The 18,252-nt window shown below is 36.8% G+C and overlaps 1 protein-coding gene across 4 annotated transcripts in view; it reads left to right on the top strand.

The window, feature by feature from the left end:
- Positions 1-17,329, top strand: part of RASSF8 (Ras association domain family member 8) — a 129,831-nt gene extending 112,502 nt beyond the window's left edge. For all 4 annotated transcript variants that reach the window (XM_067695960.1, XM_067695959.1, XM_067695961.1 and 1 more), the window contains 3 exons: positions 9,161-10,050; positions 12,355-12,499; positions 13,146-17,329. In XM_067695960.1, the coding sequence (XP_067552061.1) occupies positions 9,161-10,050; positions 12,355-12,499; positions 13,146-13,267 (1,157 nt within the window). In that variant the 3' untranslated portion in view covers positions 13,268-17,329. The remainder of the gene's footprint in view (positions 1-9,160; positions 10,051-12,354; positions 12,500-13,145) is intronic.
- Positions 17,330-18,252: the final 923 nt, after the last annotated feature.

The following is an 18,252-nucleotide window of genomic DNA, read 5'->3' on the forward strand; positions in this document are numbered from 1 at the left end:
ATAGCCCTATATAAAGACAGAGGCTTTGTTTTAATACTAACATCTTTTGATTTTTCCTGAAATACTATATAGCACACTCATATATTAAAACAATGCTGAGAATCCTAGGCTTTCACATCCCATGAAATTTTCTTGCGTTTGGCACTAGTATTATATTTGTGGACTTAAGTTTAATTATTAAAGAGGAGGAAATTAAGGCATTTAATTGTATTTCATATTCTTTGCAACCAACTTATTTAGTCATTGCCCCTTTTGAAAGCCTCACATAATTTATTTGAATTAAAATATTAAGCATTGTTGGTTTTTTTCTGCTTAGTGAAAACTAAAATTAGCAAGTGTCAAATCTAAGTTTCTTTGTTATATTTGAGAATCAAGCCATGGACAGTGGTTAAAAAAAAACGAGTAGTTTTTAGAAAAGTCAAGGTAGTTGAAGAGTACAGTAAGCTGCATCTGTCCATATGGTAACCATGTTCTCTACAGAGAATTTCAAGGAGAAACTGTCCAGATGTACCAGGTGTGTGTTTATCCGTTTGGACTAAAGAGTGTACTTCTTTGTGGCCAAGCTATTGATGAAAAGAAGCTTTAACTGAACCTACTCCCCCCACCCCATATTTGCTTTCTCAATAACTCAGTCCAGAACTGCTTTGAAAAGGTGACAACTTGAGTACAGATGCTTTACGATATTTCTCCAAACCTGGCTAAACAACTCTCTTGCTGAATCATAAACACTTCATTGAATTCAGAATTCACCTGAGAGATGATTCAACTGGCAACCAGAGAGCACTGTTGATCCTTGCTTCTGTTGTGCCATAGAATTTTCTCAGCCTCAGATTCAGTATGCTTCTAATACACACTTAAATATGTATCTCCATTGTCACGAAAGTTATTGGTGTTCCGAGTCTAAACACGAAATGAAAATGTTACAGTATTTTGACCTTATTTATACTGTAAGAAATAATAGAGGGTTTATTAATTAGGGAAAATTGCTGCTGTAACAAACACCTGCAGAATCTCTGTGGCTTCACACAGTAAAAGGTTTAGTTACACTACTAGCAGCATATACGGACTGACTGAGCCAAACTGCAGATGTTCCTAAAAAATTTATAGTGATGCGACATATAGAATAGCTTCTTAAGTTAAAGTCCACATATTTGCCCATGGGGGAGGCACTGTATATATGATTAGGGATTATTGAGTTTTTCTGGGTAGCTAAAATTGCTTTCAGGAAACCGTCATGACATAAAAACATGTATACGTATTGGCAGTCTGCAAATATATATGACAGCTAACATTTTCTGACTCAATGGTACTAATCACTCCAATCAAGTTAGAAAAGAGCTAAAGACAGAACATAATTTGATAAAGGATTTTGAATGTTAGTTACTAGTATAGAAGGAAATCCTTTCTCCTCTGATCTTTGACTACCTTGACAGGTTATATTTAGGTGATAGAAATAGAACATATTCCCAAATTATAAGAGACAGTAACTAAAAGTGAAACGATGATTGACACACTCAATTGGCATGAGTGCTTAAACTTCCCAGCAGGAACGCACTGTTTGGATACCGTACACCCTGGGCTTTCTGAAACATTCCCAATTTTAAATACTCGACCTTGTTTTTCCCATAAACTATCCCAGAAATGCCATTATTTCAAGATAGAGTTCAAACTACTTCTCAAATCTGTATGTGAAACAGAAAGCCTTAAACAATTCATCCGTCTCAAGTTAAGTTGAGAAAATGCATTTGCTTTTACAAAATCACAAACGAAAAATATGAAAAGAATGTACTTCTGCCCTCAAGTAGCTTAGAACTTAAAGTACAGATAACAAAAGATTAGAGAGGAAAAAAAGAGGAGGAAGAAATCAAGGAGACTGAGGGAAAGGTTTTCTCATTCACACTGCTTTGTTGCCTGGTGCCATTTAAAGTGCTGAAGGTTCAGAAGTTTTCTCTGTTCACACTTCTGATGGTCTTGTCCTGTATCTCTTTCAACCGGGGCCAGACCTAGCATTTAATACAAACGAATTGATTGGGGCTGGGGCCCAAGATGGCGTGGATTGTTCCCAAAAGCCGTGTTTCATAGTTTGCCCCAACAAAATCAGTTTTCAAACAAACACCTTTTATGCTGATCTCTGGTTTTATTATTTGTTAATATTTCTTTCTCTTCTCTGGAAGTCTCTTCAAAGTAAGGGTCCTGCTTATTTATCCTTCTTATACCATTGCTTTGCCTAAAGTAGTAGGTACTCTACAAAACATAGTTTCTGGAACAGTGCTTCCCCATAAAACTTTCTGCAAGGATGGTAATGTTCTGTATCTGTGCCGTCCAGTACAGTAGCCACTAGCCACATGTAGCTATTACCTACCTGAAGTGTGGCTGGTGTAAATGAGGAAATGAATTTTTAATTAAAGTTTAAGTGTGGCTCGTGGCTAATAGCTGTTGTAGTGAACAGCGCAGTTCTAGAAGATGACGAACTGGTATCTCAGACTTAAAATGTCCAAACCCAAGCTTCGTGTCCCAACTATTGCCCATCCTCAGATTTCCTCCCCCTCATCTCAACAAATGGGAACTATTGCTTTTAATTGATTAGATCTAAAACTTTTGTGTGATCTTTGGTTCTTTTCTTTCTCTAATACCTTATAACTAATCCATCAACAAATCCTCCCTGTACTATCTTCAGTATATATCCAGAATCTTGTTGCTTCTCTCCACAGCCACTGTTACGACCGTGATGTAAGCCACCATCATTTCTCACTTAGATTTTTGCAGTGGCCTTCCAACTCATTTCCCTGTATCATCCTGGTCTCCTGCAGCCTATTCTCAACAGATTTATTTTAAAGTAATACTTTGAAACCATGCATCATCATCACTCTTCTGCTCAAAACCCCTTAGTGGTTTCCGGACTCACTCAGAAAATTTTAAAGTCCATGCGATGGTCTTCGGGGCCCTAAATGAATCCCTGCTTTACCTCCAACCTCATTTCCTCCCACTCCCTTTTGATTGCTTCCTCTTAAACGTGTCAGAGACAGTTCCGCCGTAGTCTTTGCACCTGTTCTTCTGTCTGCTGAGAATACTGTGCGCCCAGCGCTCTTCCAGATTCACTCCCTCGGCTCACGGCTCCCTGACCGCCTGTCCATGCACACACGCACGCATACTGCCCATCTGCCGTACTCTGTTTTTCTCTATTGTGCTCCCCCCCCGCCCGCCCCTGCGACATATTACATATAGGCCACAATCCATTATCCACATTTTTGAAACCTAAAAAATTTGGAAAGCCTAAAGTTTATCATACTTAATTTGTTAGCCATACCTGGCATGGCTTGAACTCATTTGGTAGTAAAAATGGATCTGATTTGATGTGAGGCTGAGGCTGCTTTTAATCTATATTTATTCCATTTGGTATGAAATTGATATCTTTTACTTTAGAATTTTCAACATGTTTGACTACAGACCTGCAGGATAGCACTATGCTACCTTCCTAGAATCCAAAAAATTCTGAATGTTTAGCATATCTGACCTTAAAGCTGTTGGCTAATGGACAGTAGACATACATTCTTTCCTTTGTGTGTTGTGTATTGCCTGCCACTCTTTTGTTATTGCTTATTCTCATAGCTTAAAACCATGTCTAGCTTGTAACAGATACTCAATACCTACTTGTGAATAAATGAATGAATTTTTTTCAGTTTCTGTGAATTACAGGCTGAACTTGGTGATGTCCCATTCGTCTCTAAGATTATATGATCCTTTAGAAGATAAAGAAAATAATATATTTTATATTGTCACATTTAACTCTTAATTTCATATATAAATTATCAATTTTAGAAATTTATAAATTGGTTAATTTTGTATCTGTTTACAAGTAGTACTATCCATTGTAGACTATTTTGAAATTTAGCAAAACACAAAGAAGGTAAAAGAAGCACTCATGACCTTGCTTCCTAGAAGTAAACACTATAAGCAATGCTTTTTATGTACCTACAGATGAGTTAAAAAAAAAAAATTCACTCTAATGCTTCATAGTTTTAAAGTCCCACTTTTCATTACTGAATTGGGAATTAAATTTTCCACATCATTTAACAGTCTCACAGCAGTCTTATGAGGAAGGCCCTGTTATGATCCCTATTTCAGAGATGATGGAACCAGAGGCACAGAGATGCTTAAATAACATGCCCAAGCGCCCGTAGCTGGTAAGGAGGGTCCTGGGATTCAAACCAGTAGTCTGATTCAAGAACCCTGCTCTTAACTACTATTATACTATGTTATTTATATCCCCTTTAATCTCAATGGACAACTGTTAGAAAATATAGTCACCGACTGAATTACATTGAAACAAAAACTAAAAATCCTTAGTACTAAAATATACTGCTTTTTTATAGCCAGGGTCATCTTTTACAACTTTTATATTTATAGCAGTGGTGTAGTATATCCTCCATAATTCTGAGTATCCTCCATAATTCTAAGTATCTTCTATATTTTCCACATCCATAAAAGATTATTTTAATGAATGTGAACACATGTAATTCCCAGAATGCAGCAGTCAGGATGGGTAAGATTATGCTACATTAATAATCCCCCAGACTTTGGTGGTTTATAATGACATGTTAGCTGTTATTTTGGTTAATATTATTTATGTAAAGTAACCAGCACAAAGCCTAGCAAACAGTGGGCATATTAAATGTTAATCATTATGAAATCAATAAATGTTTTCATTATTTTTAGTCGTAGTATATTTATAATAAAATCCTAAGTAAGTCCTAAATTAATATGCAGTAATTCTGTGATTACATGATAGTCTCATCAACACACTGGGAAAATATACTGTGAATGATTTAATTATGGGTTGAATGCACAGCTAGCTGACATGTTATACTCAAAGATATTCTTGTACCACTGTCATCATAAGATAAATACTGTATGGTAAGAGTTATCTTAATAGCTACACACAGGACTTACAGAAAGTTCATTGACAAATTTTCAGAATAGTTGTACATCATTGGGAAATTGCTTTAAAATATATATATGTATATATATATATATACACATATAAAAGCATCAAAAGCATTTAACAGACTATAAAATGTTACAATGTAAGTTCTGTTACAGAGAGCAATGTTTATTGTAAGAATTCTAAGTCATTATGGAATGAATTAGTTTTGTTCACTAGATTCCGCATAAGATTCCGCATAAGATTCCGCATAAGTTTTGTTCACTAGATTCCGCATAAGATTCCGCATAAGATTCAAGGAGAAAAGTATCTATTATCAGAAAAACTGAGTGGGGTAGGATAGTTTATTCACCACAGATAAAGAATAAGTCAGGTGTTAACTGACATTACTTAAAATATGTCCAGAAACAGGAGGATATGTTAGCATTAAATTCATGAGAGGTTAATGCCAGCTCTGTCATGTCCTTTTGAAGAACATAGAGTGTTCATCTTTGGGGTAAGGAGGATTTCATACTGAAGAAACGATCAAATGTCAGTTAAAACTAAAATTTCTGAAGAGCATTCATGATCAGGGTGTCTAATAGAATATATTCCCAGGGCCTGACACTATTTCTGACAAATGTTTGTTCACTATATATTTGTTGAATACATAACAAGAAGTGACGCTTTTTTTTTTTTTCCCCGCGGTACGCGGGCCTCTCGCTGTTGTGGCCTCTCCCGTGGCGGAGCACAGGCTCCGGACGCGCAGGCTCAGCGGCCATGGCTCACGTGCCCAGCCGCTCCGTGGCACGTGGGATCTTCCCGGACCGGGGCACGAACCGGTGTCCCCTGCATCGGCAGGCGGACTCTCAACCACTGCGCCACCAGGGAAGCCCCCAAGAAGTGACGCTTTTAAATGATTTTATTTTTTTGGCTCTAAGGAGAAATTTCCTAAAATTGTAAAAAAAATGGTTACAGTTTTTTAAATGGTTGAAATAAGAGCATAATGTTTCTGGGTGACTCATATTTGAGTGTTCGAATTTTGGTGTATATTTCTAAAACTTCATATTACTTCACCTAAATATTCCACTTTAAGTTAGGTGAAAGTAGTCTGTTATCTCCTTTTTTTTTAAATTTTTTTAATGTTTTTATTGGAGTATAATTGCTTACAATAGTGTGTTAGTTTCTGCTGTATAACAAAGTGAATCAGCTACACATATACATACATCCCCATATCTCCTCCCTCTTGCGTCTCCCTCCCACCCTCTCTATCCCACCCCTCTAGGTGGTCACAAAGCACCGAGCTGATCTCCCTGTGCTATGTGGCTGCTTCCCACTAACTATCTATAGTACATATATATCAGTCGTCCAGTGAGATTCCACTGGTGCACTAAAATCTCTTTGTGATTTTCCTCATTATATGAAGTTAATGATTCTTGGGATTACACTCAATTGCTTCAGCTCTTCAGAAGTATAGTCAATATTTTATTTATCATTACAAATTGTGGCATATAGGCCTAGGTAACCAAAACAGTTTAAACTACAAATGCCATAGATAGATAGATAGATAGATAGATAGATAGATAGATAGATAGATAGATGGATGTTCCTTTTTATTAGTCTTAGGGCTACATCAAGATAGTATGCAAGGTAGAACTAAGTGTATCCACTTAATAAACTGCAGTAAAAGGAGTTTTGCAGGAGGAATTGGAATCTGTCTAAATGAAGTATTCACGTTCTGTAGGGCCTTGCCAAGTATACGCATTCAACTTCCAATGATTGTGGAATTTAGCTCTTACATAAACTATCTAAAACCCTATTTCTGTAATAAAATCAAAGTATTAATTCATTTACTTTTTTAAAAAGGTTTTTTATATAGCTGGATGGATTTTTTTGCCTAATTGCACTAAATATGCATTATTTAACAAAAAGGAAACGCTAGCAATAAAAGCAATCCTAAATAATCTACCAAGACATTCTCACAGAGTAGCAGTACCATTAAACATTGGAAAAATAAGCTTTATATTTAATTATGACTGAATTAGAGTCCTTAAAATTTTTGATTTCACTCATATAATGTAATGATTCAGTTTTCTTTTTAAAGATGCTTCATGGCCTGGTAGGATTAGAGAGGGTTCTACTGGTCTAGTCCAACCCTTCATATTTACTGATGAGGACACAGGGTCCAGATAGCAGGAGTGAGATTTAAAAGTAGTTGATAGACAGCAGAGCCAGGAACACAAAGTGCTGTGATCTTTGAAGCAGTGTGTACATCTGGAACGAGTTTAACCTTGAAGATTTGTTGGGTGGTTTTTCTTGGTATAATTACAGTAATTTTTAACTTGAAAATCTTTAGAAACATTTTTTTATTCCAAGAAGCCAAATCCAGTGTGCTAATAAGGCTTTGCATTCCCCTTGTTTGCCCAGGTATTTTGATAGTAGCAACAACTGACACTTATATAGCACTTTTCAATGTTATAAAACATGTTTATATTTTATATCTCACTTAACTCTTACAACATTGTCAGGTAAGAAAATACAAGTCTCACTCTACAGATGAAGAAACCAGAGCTGAAGGAAATTTAATAATTTGTTCAAATCACGTAAATATATGGCAGAGCCAGACCTGAAAACAGGCCTTCTGACTCCAGAGAGCCCATATTCTTTCTTTCCACTCTGTCCAGCTTTACATAGCTAGGAGTTGCTGCAAGTTGATTAAGAATTCTTTTAGTCAGATTGTTGTCGCGTCATGTCACTATTTAAAGGAGGTCTCTGGTCAGCCCTTTTGTCATGTGAATAGCAATGTGTTCAATTAATGATGGCCGCCATGTATTGAAAACCTGCTACGGGCCCTGATTCTGACTCTCAGAACCTATGAGGTACTGACCCTCTCCCCACTCTAGAAGTGAAGTTAGGCTACTTATCCAGCAAGTAATTTACCCGAGCTTAAAACTACTAGTCTGTTTGCTTTCAAAGCTCCAACTTTTCAGCTGCACCCAAAATTCAGGTTTCCTTAAAGACGAACATACACGTATGCTTAGAGCAGTTTCACTCTTCATCTGCTACTTTGGAATAGCACATGTGGGTGTTCATAGTACATATCCAGATTTCCATTTATTGGCCCAGTAATTGAGGAAATACTACTATTGGTTCAGAAGCTCATGAAATAAAAAAGAAGACAGGGAAGTCAAATCAGTAGCTGTATATGCCAATATGATAATTGCTAGATGGCAAGGTGAGTTCTTTTTCTTTGTAATAATATTAACTACTAATGGACACTTTTTTTTAATTGAGATGTAATTGATATATAACCTTACATTAGTTTCAGATGTCTAATGGACACTCTTAACAAAATTAATATTTTCCATCTGACCCACACACCTTAAATGGAAATATTTAGGAAGTGTATTCAAGCTAATGACATTATATTGTCTTCTGAATCTTTATCTTCCATAATTACTGTTAGATTCAGTATATTTTTAACATAAATGTAATTTTATTCTACTTTTGTTTTTTAATAATATCATTTTTGCCTTTTTAATGTTTTTTAAAAGACCCTTTGAAGCTATTACTTATCAAAACTGAACAAGACTTCTCTTCAGGCCCCACTCTTTATATGAGACTATTTTGAGAGTTGTTTTCACTGAGGTGATTTTTTATTTGCCACAGGTATGCAGGACGGTATGGGCAAGGAAAGGCCTACCCAGCACCTGTAGCTGAGTAGCAGGTCCTCCACTGGCTCCATGTCTCCTTTCAGGAGGAGGGACAGGGGCTCCAACCTTCCCAAGTCCTGATGTGCAGAGAAATCAGAGGGATTCCTCAAGTGGAAGTTTGCTCAAGTTCTGAAGTCCTGCCTGGTTCCTGGGACCAGGCCCTCCTGGCTTCCAACAGGACACTAGTGCTCTCCTTAGTTTCAGCTGGAGGTCTTGCCGCAAACAAGGTCTAGGCGGTCAGGCATTTGACAAGAGGGTAGATTAAGATTCCCATTGAGGTTTAAAGTGTAAAGATGAGTTTCTAAGAGAGTCTGAAGAGTGTATGCAGTTCACATCCCATAGTTTTGTGTGTTACGTATCTTAAGGAGTTCAGTATCCTCAAGCGAAAGTTTTAAAGACATCATGGGCTGGACTTTGATGCTAATTAAGAAGACACAGTTATCAAATAGTGTCCTGCGTCTGGAGGCATTATTTTAGCTGTTGCCTATCCCTTTTTGACAATTTATTCTTATCTTTTTTTATCTAGGTCGAACTGGAAGGTACACTCTTATAGAAAAATGGAGAGATACTGAAAGACACTTAGCACCTCATGAAAATCCTATCATATCCTTAAACAAATGGGGGCAGTACGCTAGTGACGTACAGCTGATTTTACGTCGCACGGGGCCGTCTCTCAGTGAGCGGCCCACGTCGGATGGTGTGGCTCGAGTTCCTGAAAGAACTTTATGCAGGCAGAGTTTGCCCCCCTTAGCTAAACTGAGGCCTCAGATTGACAAAGCAATCAAAAGGAGAGAGCCTAAAAGGAAATCGTTAACATTTACAGGAGGTGCCAAAGGGTTAATGGACATTTTTGGAAAAGGTAAAGAAACTGAATTTAAACAAAAGGTGCTGAATAACTGCAAAGCAACAGCAGATGAGTTAAAGAAGCTGATCCGTTTGCAGACAGAGAAGCTCCAATCCATTGAGAAAGAGCTAGAATCAAATGAAATAGAAATACGATTTTGGGAGCAAAAATATAATTCTAACCTTGAAGAAGAAATTGTCCGCCTGGAGCAGAAGATCAAAAGAAACGATGTAGAAATTGAAGAGGAAGAATTCTGGGAAAATGAATTACAGATTGAACAGGAAAATGAAAAACAGCTGAAAGACCAACTTCAAGAAATAAGACAGAAAATAACAGAATGTGAGAGCAAATTAAAGGACTATTTGGGTCAAATCCAGACTATGGAAAGTGGTCTTGAAGCAGAAAAATTGCAACGGGAAGTTCAAGAGGCACAGGTCAATGAAGAAGAGGTTAAAGGAAAGATCGGTAAGGTCAGAGGGGAGATTGACATTCAAGGCCAGCAGAGTCTGAGGCTGGAAAATGGTATTAAAGCCGTGGAAAGGTCTCTTGGACAAGCCACCAAACGACTACAGGTAAGGACACTTTTATTAGAATGTTTCATCTATTTAAAAGAGTTAAATATTTGGAATCTAAAACACTGAACTCCTCTTTTTCTTTCCTCATGGAAGCTTCTTAAACTCTGTGTTTCTCCAAATCACTGTAGGTTTGCTCTTGATTTTCCAGAATGATAATGCCTTTATTTTCATCACTGGTCATGGAAAAGAATCTGAAAATAGAAAAAATGTTCAATAAAACACAGAAAGTTGACTGGAAATATATATAGAGAAAAAAGAATTAAATATATTTCGGCATCTTCTTTACTGATTATTCATTTTCTCTTACATTTAAAGTTAGAAACTTACTTTGGTTTATCATTTTCTTAGAATTTCTGTGACTTATGACAAAGCTAAGATATGAGGCCAAAACAAAGATGAGAGCTGAAGCCACGCAGATCCTTTTCCACGGAAGAAGCTTTCTTACTGTGGCAGTGATAGCATTAGGTAATCGGATACAGGAGATGAGAATCTCAGAGCTGGAATGGACACTAATGATGAGATAGTGAATCTGACCTTCTCCTTTTAGTGACAGGGAAACAAGAGCTGAAAGAGATTACCAAGGATTGGTTCACCAGTGATTGTGCGGCTAGCCGGCTGCTTCTCTCTCACGTCTCCTTTGTTGCTAACCCCACCTCCTCCCCTCTCCCGTAACTGTCCTTTGCTTCCCTGAGGGGAGGGGCAGGTTCCTCTTTGATTTTTCCCCATCTCTAGTGGGTACGAGAACATTTCTATTTCACACTTACTCCATGATCACTCAGCTTGTATTTCTTGGATACCCATTCTTGAAAAGACAGTGTGGTAATGTTAATGGGAGTTGCAAAGAGCCATCAGTTTCTAACAGCTGAAAGAGAAAGAGACACAGTTGATTATAATACGGCTACTTATATTTAAATAAATTAAAGTTAAATAATATTCAATAAAGCTCTTTAAAAATATTAAATACATTTACATTTCTGTTTTAGTCACATTTGGCCACATTTCAAGTGCTCAGTAGCACATACGTGCAGTGGCTGCTGAACTGGACAGTGCCGGTTTAGAAGCTGTGTGATCATGGATCAAAGCGTGAACCGTGAGGCTTGCTGGTTAGAAACTGAGAGTGTTTGTAGTAACAGCCTCTCCACATAGTGCCTGTGCGCACCGGAGTTTGAGAAGAGCTGCTGTAGAGTAGGAACAGTTCCACAAGCAGAGAAAGCTGACGTTTCAGGAAGAACTGATGTGATTTCCTTTCTCTGCCACTAACTGCAGTGAGAGGTAGAACTACCACCCAAATTTGCAGTCAGGAATTTCTCATATAATAGAAGGTTGTTAACTTATGATTTGTCAGCATTTTACTATTTGGATTCACTTCAACACAAAACGAGTGCAGTTGGAAATTACATTGCCTTGATATTACAGGAAACACTAATTTGTGACAGTTGTTACTAATAAACCCCACTACCTGTGAAAAGTATCTAACAGGCAAACTACTAACGTATCTCCAAGTACCCCCTACACTCAAAGTAGCGAAAAACCCCGCCTTTCTGTTTTCTCTCCCCTATATCCTCACTACGTCCTCTGACACAACCAGCTTGGATGCGGCCTTGCCACTTTTACTTATAGTGCCCTAAAGGAGAGAAAGAGAAGAAAGTCCGTTTGATAACAGAATGCCTCTCCTTGCTTTTGGAGCTTTCTGGCCATCCAAACTTGGTCTCCTTACTTTAGCGCTCTTCAGTTCTCAGATCTGCTCATCAAGGATTAAAAAACCCCATAGTGGGAATCTTGCTCTCCTTGCTTTCCTTGCTATGATATAAATCTCAGTAATGGATCCCATGAAAACTTAAACAGTTTAAAAAAAACAAGAACCCTGAATCTCATGGACCCAAGTGACTATTAATTTTGCAGTCAGTTATGAAGTAGATAATAAGGAAGTTTAATTGTGAACAGCTTAGCAAGCTTGTTGTAAACACCAGGATGGATGGAATCCAGTGTTTTATTCATGGAAGTTTATAGACATATATTTATTTCATCAGATGCATAGTATACTCTTAACAGAGGAAAGCATGACATTTAAGAGAACAGACTGAAGAAGTTGGCCTTTATTTGCTTCAACTTTTGGCCCATGCCGCAGAGTGAAAGTGACCTCCTTAGCCCATTACATCGATATAAACCAGGTTTGTTAAATGCATTCTTGTGAAAAGTGTCCCACATTCAACCCTTGTAGCAGGTGGGCTGTCACCAGGATGTCTGTAGCTGGCCAGTAGTGAATCCTCAAATTTTAGAAAGCATTTAACTCCCATCTAGGACAAAGAACAAGAATTGGAGCAGCTGACCAAGGAGCTGCGGCAAGTCAACCTCCAGCAGTTTATCCAGCAGACAGGGACGAAAGTCACCGTTTTGCCAGCGGAGCCCATCGAAGTGGAGGCCTCGCATGCAGACCTGGAAAGGGGTAAGATTTGAGAGATCGCTTTTTAAAAAGCTTTACGCTCTTAACTTGGAATAAACTGCTTACATTCGGTTAAAATGTTCTCCTACCATTCAAAGCTAATTCTTGGGCTGCTTAACAAAATTTTTGACATACTTGCTGTTTCTGGGGAAAATCAATAATATTTAGGTTATTTATTTACTTAGATGACCAGATAGCCTATCATTAGTTTTAAACTGCTTCCTTACAAACTTTTCCTGAAATGTGTGAGTCGTAGTCTATTAATTGAGTTTATTAATTGAGTTTTAGCTTCTCTCTGTTCCTAATGGCCCTTCTTCCTCTCCTGAAAGTCTTTGTTGTTAATTTGGGCTGATATTTAAAAGACACTTCTAAATCTGTATATGCATATAATCTGAACAACCCAGAAAGAGAAGCAAAATGTTCACCTTTTAAGAAAAGATCATGAACTGTTCAAATCACTGAAAACTATTTTATCAACTGAGGGGGTCAAGCAGACGTAACCTCTCCTCTCACCCAGGACTCACGGGGGGTTGCAATCGTTACTGTATATTATTTGGTTCTGGAGAGCAGGAAAAGCTCTAATTTTTCATATTGCTAAGTACTCCAGGTTACTGCAAACATCAAATGACTTTCTCTGTTTCCTGTTTAGAGGCACCATTCCAGTCGGGGTCTCTGAAGCGACCTGGTTCCTCTCGGCAGCTCCCCAGTAATCTTCGTATTCTACAGAATCCTATCTCGTCTGGTTTTAATCCTGAAGGCATATATGTATAACATTATCTGTCTTCAGGGGAGAGACCCAGTAAAGGTACCGAGGACAGTGAAAATTCCTTCTTTGATTTTGTGCCAATGATGAACAGAGGATATAGTTCACAAGCCACCGTATCTTTTTTCTGTCCTAAATTGCATACCACTTGGAGCCATACCCTGTGCACTGATGCTAAAGAACAAAGAAACTGTTTTCACACAGCCACAGTGTTGATGTTTTTGTCCAGCAGCTGTAATGCAAAGCCTTCGTTTTTATTTGTAGCATTTTGAGAGCATTAGGAAAGTATTATACTGTGTGTATACATAAATAAAACCGTGACTTCAGAATGAAGAGAAATACGTGACTGGCTTAGTTTATTTATTCCATGTAATCAATTAAGGAGTGAATGTTGACATTTTAATATTTTTTATTAATACTTATCCTGTGACTGAGTTACATTGCATATTGTGTGACGATGACTTTGTGTGCATGTTGCCAGACTCCATGCGTTGCTGAATTACAGCTACACAAGTGTCATAGGGGGCTCCGCCATGGAAACTGACTCCAGAAGAACTGACTTGCATTTACCTTGTGAACCCATCCTAGCCCCTGCTTAATTAGGTGAGATAATTCAGGTTTTCTTTTTAATCTGGTGTTTCATCTTTTCTTTACAGTATTTCCAGCATATGAATGAACCACATACAAGAGCAGAAATATTTTCATGAAGTAAATTACATGTTTAAAAGGTTTGCAGTGCTTCAGACACTGTTGAACAAAAATGTAATTGTTGAATATCTATCCAAACAGGCATGGGGTTTCCTGATACATAATGTGTTTTGTTTCTGCCCTGCCTTATTATTTTAGTCTCATGGGTCCTCAGAGTTGCCATCATACATAAATTAGAAATGTCTTAAAAAAAAGAGAGAGATGTCCAAGGATATCTTCAGGAAGGTTGCTTTAAGTGATATTTTTTTTATTTTAAAATAACCCACTTTATATGTATGGTCTATTGGTGTAAGCACCCATGGATAAGTTATTGCTTGCACAGAATTTACTGTGTACATTATGAACTATTGCAATTTTTCCAGTCACTTAAATAGAAAGTAGATTGGAGTTAGTTACTTTTTACCAAGGAAATAAAGTTAAAGTCAGCGTTCGTTTTTATTAATTTTCAGCTTGACCTTTGCAGGACATTAATCTCCATTTGTACATATATTATTTTCTTGTTTATAAAACCAAAAATGAGTCAACACCCCTCCCATGAGTACTGACTTAACTAAGATGCACAAGAGTATCTAGATGGATGTGGTCAGATACTTCTTAGCCATTTTTACTTTCCCTCTGATCAGAATTTGGTACAATATAATTAAGACTTTCATCTAAAATTTAAAGTAGTTTTTTATTCTGAGGAAAACGTATTGTCTGTATTATTTACATGCAACAAAATAAAAGTGGATTAGTATATTAATGCCATGGTAACAATAAAAAGGTGTAAGTTATATCCTATGCATGAGGGCAATTTTTGATGTTTTAAACGCATCTGACTTGTTTTTGGTTTAATGAATGCTGAGAATGCTGCTATAGTTAGGTTTCCAATGAAAATTTTTAAGAATGGCTATGACAATATGTAGAAGCTTCTAGACGACTGAAAGTAATAACGCATAGTTGCCTTTTCTAGTCCAGCTAAATGGCAGACCTCAACTAAAAATATTTTCTTTGGGTTCTTGGAGTTATCGAGTTGACCTTGCCATTATATTGTTTTGCGGAAAAAAACTTGAGAAATAAATGATTCTTATCTAATAGCCACAAACTATACACATTTGCTCTCAGTTTATAATAGTTATTTCATATCCATATATATTTAAAAATTAGAATTAAAAAATCAAAATAATTTGTAGATTTTTGTGACAATAATGGTTTATGTATGCCTGATATATGCCTTATTTTTAAAGGGTTCCATTCTATACTGGGTCATTTTGTTATTGTTGTTCAGAGAAATTGAGATCTTATTCACAAAGAAAAACATTTTTATAAGTTGATCACATTCTATTTAAATCAAAATGTTAATAAACCTAGATATATGAGACTTCGCAATTTTTAATTGCAACGATGCCTGGGCATGCCATGAAAAACACAAAGTATCCAACTTAATTGTTGTAAATTATTATCAGCATTAACCTAATAACTTTAAAGAAAGACTGGGAGTAGGATTCTGACAACTTCATCTGAATTTTCAAGCTGCCAAATAATCTTCACAGACCTAACTACAGATAGAAATACTATTTCCTAGATGAGAAGAGTATATAAATGGGAATTTGATTAATACAATGAGCAGCTGTACTTTTTAAGCAGTTATATTTACCAACACTTCTGGAAGCACATCTCTAAGAAATATTTTCTAAGTATTTTTTTTAAACAGAGGAAAGAAAACTCATTTCCCTAGAACATCTTAAAAATATCTTAGTCTGTTTCTGATTACTTTTATCTCTTGTGAATACAAATGAGTTAGATTAAGTGCCACATCTCTGGATACATTTCAGAGGGGAAGTGGGCAATGGCACACAAAAATACCAAACAGAGAATTTTGCATCTGGGGGCATATTCAGGTTCTAAATACTAAATTAGATTGTAAGTTTTTTAAATTATTATTACACTGAAAGTTGTTTTATTGTGATTTTCTACACGTATTAAATACATGAGAAGATTTTTTTTTCTTACCAGGGAGTAATTTGAAATAGTATTGGTATATTTGACCCTTTTGAGTGTTTGTCATCCTCAGCAAATGATCCGTAGTGGCTTGCCTCAATCCTTTCGTTGTTCTTATGAGATATTTTGGTTTGTTAGCGTTTTTCTTTTTTTTTTTCTCCTGATGCACAGGGTATTCATATGTGAGACTTCGTTTGGTGTTAATAGGAGTTACCCATTTAAATCCCTCAGCCATCACTGAGCTAGTCATCAATTTCTGTAGTTCAAATTAATCAAACTAGAGCTCAAACAAGACTAATACAGTAAAAATGTAAAAGTTACGGTATGAAATGGGAATTTTAACAATGTTTAAGAAGAACAAATAAGCACTTGCTTCCAGAACATAAATACATTTTGCACCTGCATTAAAAGAAAAGTTTCTTTGTGAATAAGAGCAAAGTGGCCTTTAGAGAAAAGAAACTTCATTTAAAACCGTTTCTGTGAACATCTTTCCAAGTTACAACTATAATAATGGATTGAGGAGACAATATGGAAAAGGCAGAAACTCTTGATTTCAGGTGCGCAAAGGGCACGGGCAGATGGACGGTTCCTTGTGTGCATTGCCTTTGAAAAATTGGGCCTTAACTTATATGTAAATAAGGATGCTGTGTTCACATCCCTCTTCTACCTAAAGTTGTCTTTATTAGTCCATATTGTATTAAATTTAGCTCATAAGTATTACTTTTATATTATGTCAGTTTTTTTAAGTTGCATGTTTATACTGTTTGCTACAGTATTTTTCAGTTTTGGTTTAAGACCATCAGCTGTACGGAGAAGACAGAACAATCACTATTTATTCAGTGTTGCTGCTTTACATTTCCAGAGTAAGCTTTTGATGCCAGGACAGTGACTGCTTGAAAGCTGCAGGAGCTCTATTCCAGTGCGTTTTATATATTTTTAGAAACCAAATAAATGCAGATAACTATTTAGTATACTAATTATATTAAACCAGCAGAAATATAAAGGCAATAAAGTATATACATATATATATGGGGGGGAGGGAAAAGATTAAAAATAGGTTTACAGCCAGACATGGTGATAGCCCTAAATGTATTTCTCAATCTGTCTTTCTTTATTGACCCGAAGAGGATTTGAGTTGCTGCAGCTTTAAACAGAAAAATGCCATGTCCACTAACTGTGGACACATAAATATGCTTTTAGTACTGCTTTGCTTATGTACAAGTAAAATGTCTGTAATCTGTATTATATGTAATGGTTCTTTTCTTTTGACTTTCATTTCAAAATGTATATTTTCTGATTACTATCATGAGCTGTAAAACAAAGGATCAATATCTGATATTCTCCCAAATAATAAATCTTCAGGATTCACTGGGGCATTACAATTGCTGGTTTGTTTCTTACGTATGTAATATTTTAAACTGTAATTGTTTTTCCTTTAAAAGATGCCTAAGAGAAAAGGTCTGCATATCAGTGACACAGAATTACATTTTTCTGAAAGTAATGTTAATTATAAGTAAAGAATTATCTTTTCCTGCCAAGGCAGCTGCTTCATCTGAGTGACACTGAATTAAGAAACTAATATGCCTCCCTTTTATTTCAAAAGTAAAAGAAAAAATTATTTAGTATTGAAGCGCTGTATTCCCAGATCTCTTTAAAACCACAAGTGAGAGGAAGAGCAGGAACAATTCAGTCCTTCCCACTTGCCGGGCACAACAGGAGGTGCATTCTTCCATCCAGGAACTTCTCCCAAATCACATAACTGATAAGTAGTTCTTCGGGTCCTTGAATGTAGTCCTTTCAGATACCAAGGTACTGTCCTGTATTCCACAATAAAGCTGCGTAATAAGCTTTACAATGCCCAGCTTCTACATGTTAACCACTTTTCAGTGTGGAAGTATATAAATTATCTTTGGGCTTTTTTTGTTTGTTTGTTTGTTTTTTGCGGTACGCGGGCCTCTCACTGTCGTGGCCTCTCCCGTTGCGGAGCACAGGCTCCGGACGCGCAGGCTCAGCGGCCATGGCTCACGGGCCCAGCCACTCCGCGGCATGTGGGATCTTCCCGGACCGGGGCACGAACCCGCGTCCCCTGCATGGGCAGGCGGACTCTCAACCACTGCGCCACCAGGGAAGCCCTATCTTTGTATTTTTTACCAGTAGAAGTTCGATCTTGTTCATGAAATTATACATGTGAATAATAGGATGTTATAAAAGCGAAGAGAAAATGAGAAACATTAACTGAAAATGTAAATTATTCTGTGTCCTAGTTTGGACTTTTAGAATTTTAATTTCCATCCTGTCTTCCTCA

This window comes from Pseudorca crassidens, chromosome 11 (genome assembly GCF_039906515.1).
Source record: "Pseudorca crassidens isolate mPseCra1 chromosome 11, mPseCra1.hap1, whole genome shotgun sequence".
In the NCBI taxonomy this organism is placed as follows: Eukaryota; Metazoa; Chordata; class Mammalia; order Artiodactyla; family Delphinidae; genus Pseudorca; species Pseudorca crassidens.